Here is an 8,436-nt window from a genome sequence, read left to right as displayed (position 1 = left end):
ACTGCTAACTTAGGGACGGCTAGCGCAGAAAGTCCTGTTGTAGCTTTACGCTAAATTCAAAACAAACAAACAATGAATACTGGAATATAATGTGCAATTCAAAATTAAAATAAACCTTCTCCAGGATTATTAACAAAGGGATGAATACCCTAAAACCCATGTAAGTCACTGATAAGTGATGAACTGAATGATAATTTTCGTTTCACATTTATGTTTAACTCAGTAAAAGACATATTAACGGTAAAGAAGCTGATGAAACATAGAACACTGACAAACATGGCCTTTCATGTATAAAGTCTCGCTATGCACATTCTTGAGACTGTGAGATTCTTTTTGTAAAAGCTCAGAAAGTTAAAAAGACAACCAAAGAATTATGGGTAATAATACAGCACATTTAAAAGAATTTCCAAAATAATATGTTGATTAACTGTAATATGAAAACAAAAGTGGGTGGGGAACTCACATATTGTATTGCACAATATATTCTTTGTTATTTTGTATTTTCTGTTAATATGTTTTGTGACATTAATAAATTTACTGTCTAATTACCATTGTTTACTGCTTATTGATCCCTGTGTGTAGTATTTCTATGGCTATTTCTGGAACGTAATCTTCAGTAAATAATATTCTTTGCAATATTCCAATACGCTAAAATTTTTAAGTCAATATCGTTATTTATTTTCCATTAGTTACTACGGTCATCCTCTATTTTAAACGAGGATTTAAATATGTCCCTTGGCTGTTTAGACAGTTCTTCAGATTGAATATTGTAACGTGATGAAAATGATGATTAAAAGTACCATTAATTCGCTTTTTCTTGAAGATCTAATCAAACTTCTTATGTTCATCCCACCCTGAAACAATTAAACAATAATGTTCGAAAACATCGTTTCATCTACTAAAAAAAACTATGTGTGTGTGTGTATATAATAGATATTTATCAAACAACTGTTCAGTAATAATTAAGAAACCGTATGGCATATATTTTCAAAGTTATTTCGACTGAACGTGTCCTGGAGATTAACCTTCTGTATTGTGGTTATGAGTGTTTATGCTGGTATAATACGTTTGCCGCAAAAACACTCACACTCTGCATTTTCGAACTATGAGTACGTCGTAAAGAAGCTCAAGAGTTGACGGTGAGTGCTGTTTGCTGGTTCCCTTCCCCTTTAGCCTACAAATTTGAAATTAATAATATATAGCACATATAGTCTCTGTGTAGCTTTTATCGACTTATCAAACAAAAACAAGGTTATTTTTTGCTTTCCGTAAGTTTTAGTAATATTCGTACATGTTTGGTTAGAACTTGTTCAACTCTACACTGCACTCAAATATTTTATATTGTTTTTTAGGAACGAAATGTATCAGACTGTTTTATTGTCGAAGGACAATATACAGCTGGTTTCACGTTCAACGGGACGGGAAGTAGAAAATCTGTATACATGTCCATCCTGTTGAAACGTTGTAGGTATAAACTGATTGAGGTTACAAAAATAAACCTGTACCAGGTTATTGTTGAATTTGAGGTATTTGCTGCGCTTGTTAACGCAGATGTACACGGAAAACCTTCTATAGAGAAGTGGATCAAGTCTAGTGGTATGTGAAATCAAAAAATGTTCTCTACATGATACAGAACGTATAGCACAAATGGCACTGACACTGATATGCCAGGATAAAAATAAGTAACCTGGGTGATGACAGCTAAAACTAGTGGGCAGAAAAGCGACTCCAGTTATGATTATTGAGGTAAGATCAGCAAAGAAACTACTAGGTTTTAATAATGAAACTAGTGGACTGATGAAACCAAAATAACTATTTTGGTTAGAGGATGAATATTTTAGAGTTGACATAAAATAATTTTTCGACAATTTCTTTTGATAAAATTTTAATAGTTCAGCACACTAATAAATCTAAAGCATTATATGTATTATACACGTATATTTAAAATGTACTTATCACAAAGCCCCAAAGTTGTTAAGCAGTAAGCTTGAGGGCTTATAACGCTTTGTATAGTGTTTTATTCCAATTGCAAGTTTTAAAACGAATAAAAACACACAGAAGCAAACACTTCATTGCTACAAGTGTGACTGTCAAATCATCTTATTCAGTCAGACAAATGTCACCCAAGAGATGGCAGAAGGTGCTTTTGACTGGTTTCCCCCCCTCAAATCCGTCATTTGAAAATTGGGGAAGGCTATGGGTAGCTTTGCAAGACACTTTTAAAAATATACGTTAGAATAACTTTTCTCCATAATTCAAATATAAAAAAGTTAATAGGTATGAGCGTGTGTGAACTCAAATCATAATACAGCATTGGACTCTAAATAAGTATTTATTTTTAGGAAATTTATTACTCGTCGTCTTTCTCTCTTTTTATTGGATTAACTGCTGTTTCATAAACTAAAACCTGTAACAGCTCATTTTCAGGCATACAATTAACACAAGCGAGGCTCTGCAAATATAAATTCATATTGCATTGTAAGTAATTTGGTTAAACATATTTGTCGAGTAAGAATCATGGCTAAGTAAAAAATCAAATTTTTGCTTTCGTATAATTATAAGGTAGAATCGTTAAACAATATAATATACTTCTTTTGCTCAGTGGTTGAAAAGTAAAAGAACACCTGTTTCTAGTGTTATTATTCCCTGAGTAGTCTTTTCAAAGATATAGGGTTGAGTACGATATAATATACCGACTTTGAAAATACAAATCAAAAGTCATACAAATCTATTTTTGGACGGAATGTATAAGAACTATATCATAATATTGCACTAGTCAGCTTTTATACCTTTCAAGTCACTTTCTACTGTTTGAAGTAAATTACACGTTTATATCACACGTTTATCCCTCTTCATGAAGTTCTCCCTGATGAAACAATATAACACTGTAAATAAAGAAAAAACATATTCTATAACAATAACATTAACTTGCAAACAACATAATATTTTGCTTTATTCGAGCAACAGACAGTGAAGATTCTGTTTGAACGTCTGTCACACATAGTTCCAGAAAACTGTAGAACGCAACAATATTGTATTAATATGCACATTATAATAAGATGTCTTTGTCACCCAACTACCTTAAGTAATGACGAAATTAAAATTGTTTTTCAGATTTCACGGCATTCCTGGAGTTTTTGCCTGGTTTCTCTTGTTCTTCTCTTATATGAGGGTCAAATGATCGACTCTGAAGTAAAAATTCCACAAGGTAAAGTTCGAGGTCGAATTCTTCGGACAAAAACTGGGCGAAAATTTTACGGTTTCATGGGCATTCCCTTCGCTACTCCCCCACTCGGGCCGTTAAGATTTAAAGTAAGTAAACTTTAAAAGGTTTTAATCATAGATAGTAGCAAACTCTCAACGTTGTCTTAAACATCAATGTTTGCAACTTTAATGTAAAAATTTCAAACTCAAAACGTCCCCCGCTAGTACAGCGGTATGTCTCCGGATTACAACTCTAAAATCAGGCGTTCAATTCCCCTCGGTGGGCTGAGCAGATAGCCCAATGGGGCTTTGCTATAAGAAAAACACAAAAAAAGAACTTTGATTTTATCCATTTAAACTGTTTTCGCTCAAAATAAAAACTGTTGTTTCAGAGCAAGTTATTAATTAACTACGACAGATGCTCAGGAAGAGAGGGATTTTGTTCTGCACATTTTGAGTGTGAGCATTTAAATTAGGATGAACGAATAATGATTTTAAAAAGAAAATTTACGTTTGTTTCTAGCGGTTTATAAGTAATGTGTGTACGATAGGTGGCGAATAATTTTATTACAAAACAATAAATGCAAGTAATATTGGACTTCGGTCATGTGCTCCAAAAATTAAAACTGAGAAATTTGGATATACAGTATTTCTTAGACTCTTATGGTCTTGACCTAGTAGTTTGTGGTGTTCTATTTTGGTCCTTTAAAAAACGTTCGGCATGTATATCACTTTCAGATAACTAATGACCGATTTTTAATTTTACTGTTGCATTTTACTGAACTAATACGATGAAACTGACATAAAAATAGATGAAGTGCATCCTACTTAACGAGAAATATATTGTGAAGTGACATCTGAAGGAAGTACATCATATTTAGCGAGAACTGTGTTAAGAACTGATGATACCTGAAGAAAGTGCATCATACTTAACAATAAATGTGTTATATTATATCTGTAAAAAATACTCTGTACTTAAAGTGAACTGTGTTGAGAACTAATATTTAGTTTTCTATATCCTTAGATGCATAATTTTTGTCATGATCTGCTATGGTTTGTTAATACGAAAACGACCCTTCTGATTCATTGAAAATATTTAAAAAAACACAAGTTTTTCAGGCTTTCTCTATCAGATAAGGTGTAACTTTTACCCTAAAAGTTTGTGATATAATTCTAAGATTTATTTAAATTCGTGATAAACATTTTTTTTTCGTCTTTAGAAGACCAGTACTGTGTGCTTATTTCTAGCTTTTCTTCCACAACGCTGTTTATAGCATGTGAACTGTACTTGGTTTTTTCACCCAGAAATATAGACTGATATATTTAGTTGGAGAATATTTCACATCAAATGAATTTTAAACCAAGTGACAAGTCTAGATAGAGATTAAGAAGTTTAACTTTTTTATTTTAAAAACTTTAAATATATGTGCCAAGGCTTATGATTTAACTTGTTAACTTGTTAAAATGATAACGGTTTGTTAATCCTTGATGTTTTATAGAGAGACAATATTTTATGAAAAATATGAACCAAATCATTAATTTCAATAATAACAAGAGTAACAATTTTTACGATGTCTATTTTTTCCCAATAAGGAAATCATATTCACTTAATATCAAATAAAATTACACTTTTAATCCACAAGTAATAGTGCATTGAAAATTTAGTAGGTTCAACGTAACGACTTTGAAGTAGTTGTTTTACATTAATAGGGAACAACACCTTATTATCTAAAAAACAAGTTTTTAAATTACTTAATTAACCATTTTATGACTTTATAGAATGTTTTACTTATAGTTCTGATTTACTGTTCTTTTCACTTCTGAGAAAAAATAAACTATAAATGTATTTTATAAATATTTCATTCTGATATTTCTTACAAACACTGCTGTTTATAAAAAGTATATTTTGTCAGAAATTACATTAAGCAGCTTGTTAAAGGTAATTCACAATACCTAAACCAACATAAGCTAGCTTTCCGTGATAAATTAATCAGGTATAAAACTTTTGTAAAATCTCCTTTTTAAGAAACACATGTTATGAGAAAATCATAATTAGGATTTGACGTTTATTATACATTTATTTTTATTACTTTATATTTAATAATATTCGATCTTTTTAAGCGTCCAGTTCGACATCCAGGATGGAGCGATGTCCTTAACGCGGATAACTTCAGGTCATCATGTCCACAAGTGGATGACCAGGGTGGACTAAGTGGTGATGAAAACTGTCTTTTTATTAATGTTTTCACTCCAGATATAAGAGTAAGTATAAAATAAGGTATGTATATTCAAAAGTGTTGGTATGAAAATAAAGAAAACTCGATAAAGATGGTCATTATCATATGGTTTAAAATAATAACATTTGCCATCATGGTTTTAAAAATCTAAGAAATCTAAGATAAAATCAACATGTTCAAACTAACTTCTGTAGAATGTCGCTTAAATAAGTTCTTAACCTTCCTTTAGCATCGCTTTCAACCTTACCCTCATCAACCAAAAATATTTCTCAGATCGAATTGGCTTTATATCATCCTTCTAACAAGTTGTTTTATTTTTAAAAGAATAATCAGTAAATGTTGTTTGACGTAATAAAATACAGTAAAATGTTTCCAAAATGCTATTTTCTCAATGCAAGTAACTTACCATTAAAATAAGCTGGAAAAAGATCAGAAATTAAAGTTCTTCGGTATTTTGAGAGCTACGGTGTAATATCACTAATGTTATCAGGTTGGGCATGTCCTAGTATTTAACTTAACAGTTTGTAATTCTGGTGGTCCATGGTTAGCGTCCCGTTGCCGAAATTTTTTTTTCTCCTGCTTCAGGCCATAGATGCGTTATAAAAGTTACTATCAGTTCATATCTTTTGGCAAGAGTAGCCCAAGAGTTGGTGGTAGGTGTTGTTTACTATCTACCTTTTTCCTAGTCTACTGATTCAAAATTAGGGAAAATTAAGCCTTGTGAATCTCTTCTCGGTATCCCATAACAAACAAACAACCTAATTTTATTCCAATGCCAAATACGATATAAATTCGCCTGATTCTTCTTTTTCATAATATTTTTATTGCATAATGTCTAGGGGTTTAAAGCGTTAAAATTAGGGGTTCGATTCCCCTCGGTGAAAAAAGGAGATAGTCTGATATGGCTTTCCTACAAAGAAAATGCACACTCTCTTCTGGATGCAGAATTCCAACATGCAAACGTCAATTCCTTGCATACAAACAGACACAGAGGCAAAGAAAATTACGTGTTTTTTTTCTTTATTTCAAACAATGCTTTACGTTGATGAGTATACATAGATGGGACAATTGTCTAACCAGTTCTCTAATTTGTTCCACACCTCAAACGCCGTTTTGGTTTTCGTAAAAACACTGAACTGTAACATGTTTGGTGGAAAACTGCTCTCGTAATTGTCTTTATCAAAATATTAAGTTATTTGAACCCAATGGTCAATATCAGACAGCCTGTGGTGAGGTACTGGACGCTACGGTGAAATTAGGAATTTTTCACACCAATAAAATCTATTTTTGAATCCTTTCAAAACAACTCACTTCACTCACATGTGTCAAATTAAAATATAAGTATATTTACAATAATTGGGGCTCGTCATGGCCAGGTGGGTTAAAACGTTCGACTCGTAATCTGAGTAACGCGGGTTCGAATTCCGGTCACTCCAAACATGCTCGCCCTTTTCAGCCGTGAGGGCGTTGTAATGTGATGGTCAATTTCACTATTTGTTGGTAAAAGAGTAATCCAACTGCTAAATTAGGAACGGCTAGCGCAGATAGCTCTCGTGTAGCTTTGCACGAAATTCGAACCGAACAAACATTAAAATAATTAACGCAATATGGTAGCTAATGAAAAGCAGTTTCTCAAACTATAAAGAAAGGTTAAGAAACCAAATATCTGATTAAGAAAACAAGAAAGCATTAGTGTAAAAATTGCTATTTGTTTGGCTTTAATGAGAGGATATATTTTATATTATCGAGTACAGCATTCAAAAACAGAGTTTTTATCACTTTAAGAACTAACTTCTGAAACTGTGAAACATACATACCTTGATATAGCTAAAAAAATGTTTTTATTGACTTTGCTTGATACCACCCCATTTTTTTATACCATAAATAATTCCGAAAATCAGATAATACCTGTCTTTTTTTTTTACATTAATAATGTTCGTGGAATTATAGTCAATATAATATCATTGCTAGATTTTATTCAATAATAATTCAGTTGTATTTAGATGTTAAGTATGAAAAATTCAGAGAAATATAGTGAGTTGTATTAACAATAGAAATTAACTAAATAATTTTCATACCCTATCATTAGCTTCCAGTTATTATAGGTTAGTTTTCCTCCCTCCATATGCAATAACATAAAAGTATTCTACGAAATCCATTCCAGGAAAAAGCCAGAAAATAATAACATTTTATTTCATGTCGTTTATAACACGGAAGTTGGTGATACTGAAACATCGCATTAAGTTCAATACTAATTATTATTCAAAGCACACCAGTCTTAACTATCTCATTACTGGTATCCGTTAAAAGAGACTTGGAGTGTGGTGTTGAATTCTTTTGCCGGAATTCCCAATGATCAAGTAGAAATTTATTTATGTACAAATAATATTAATCTTTTTTTATATTGCCCCTAAAACTTATTTTTAGGTTACGTTTTTTATTAAACAAACATTAAAAATTTATATGCTCATCTAAACTGTAAAAATAGAAAAAGAAAAAAATATATGTTTATTAAATGTACCAAAATTCTGGTTAAGATATAAATAAAAATAAACAAATATAGTTAATACAGCTTGGCTCAAAATTATATTATATAACTAAAGCATTGATCTTGATTAGCGTCCCGCCAATTGCGATTGTAAAGCAATAACTGAAAACTCTACGTATTTGTACGATACAGTGGAAAACAACAGCTGTTGACTCAAAACTACCTGTATGATACAGTGGAAAACAACAGCTGTTGACTCAAAACTACCTGTATGATACAGTGAAAAACAACAGCTGTTGGTTCAAAACTACTTACACGATACGGTTGAAAACAACAGCTATTGGCTCAAAACTTCTTGCTAGATGCAGTTGAAAACAACAGTTATTGGTTCAAAGCTATTTGCATGGTAACACTAACTGGAAACTAAATATACGTAGGTGATACAGTGAAAAGCACTAACCGAAAACTAAAGAGTACCTGGGTAATATATTGAAAAATACTGAATGA

The 8,436-nt window shown here is 31.6% G+C and overlaps 1 protein-coding gene and 1 long non-coding RNA gene across 2 annotated transcripts in view; one reads left to right on the top strand and one right to left on the bottom strand.

Annotated features, from left to right (window-relative positions):
* Positions 1–1,572: 1,572 nt before the first annotated feature.
* Positions 1,573–8,436, top strand: part of LOC143229437 (esterase E4-like) — a 47,626-nt gene continuing 40,762 nt past the window's right edge. Inside the window, exons 1-3 of the mRNA XM_076461772.1 lie at positions 1,573–1,746; positions 3,115–3,312; positions 5,326–5,466. Of these exons, the coding sequence (XP_076317887.1) occupies positions 1,735–1,746; positions 3,115–3,312; positions 5,326–5,466 (351 nt within the window). The 5' untranslated portion in view covers positions 1,573–1,734. The remainder of the gene's footprint in view (positions 1,747–3,114; positions 3,313–5,325; positions 5,467–8,436) is intronic.
* LOC143229438 (uncharacterized) overlaps positions 5,189–8,436 on the bottom strand; it is a 34,635-nt gene continuing 31,387 nt past the window's right edge. The window contains exon 4 of the long non-coding RNA XR_013015863.1: positions 5,189–5,412. This is a non-coding gene — a long non-coding RNA (uncharacterized LOC143229438). The remainder of the gene's footprint in view (positions 5,413–8,436) is intronic.

Source organism: Tachypleus tridentatus, chromosome 10 (genome assembly GCF_004210375.1).
Source record: "Tachypleus tridentatus isolate NWPU-2018 chromosome 10, ASM421037v1, whole genome shotgun sequence".
Lineage (NCBI taxonomy): Eukaryota > Metazoa > Arthropoda > Merostomata > Xiphosura > Limulidae > Tachypleus > Tachypleus tridentatus.
This window is presented reverse-complemented; position numbering and strand designations above follow the sequence as displayed.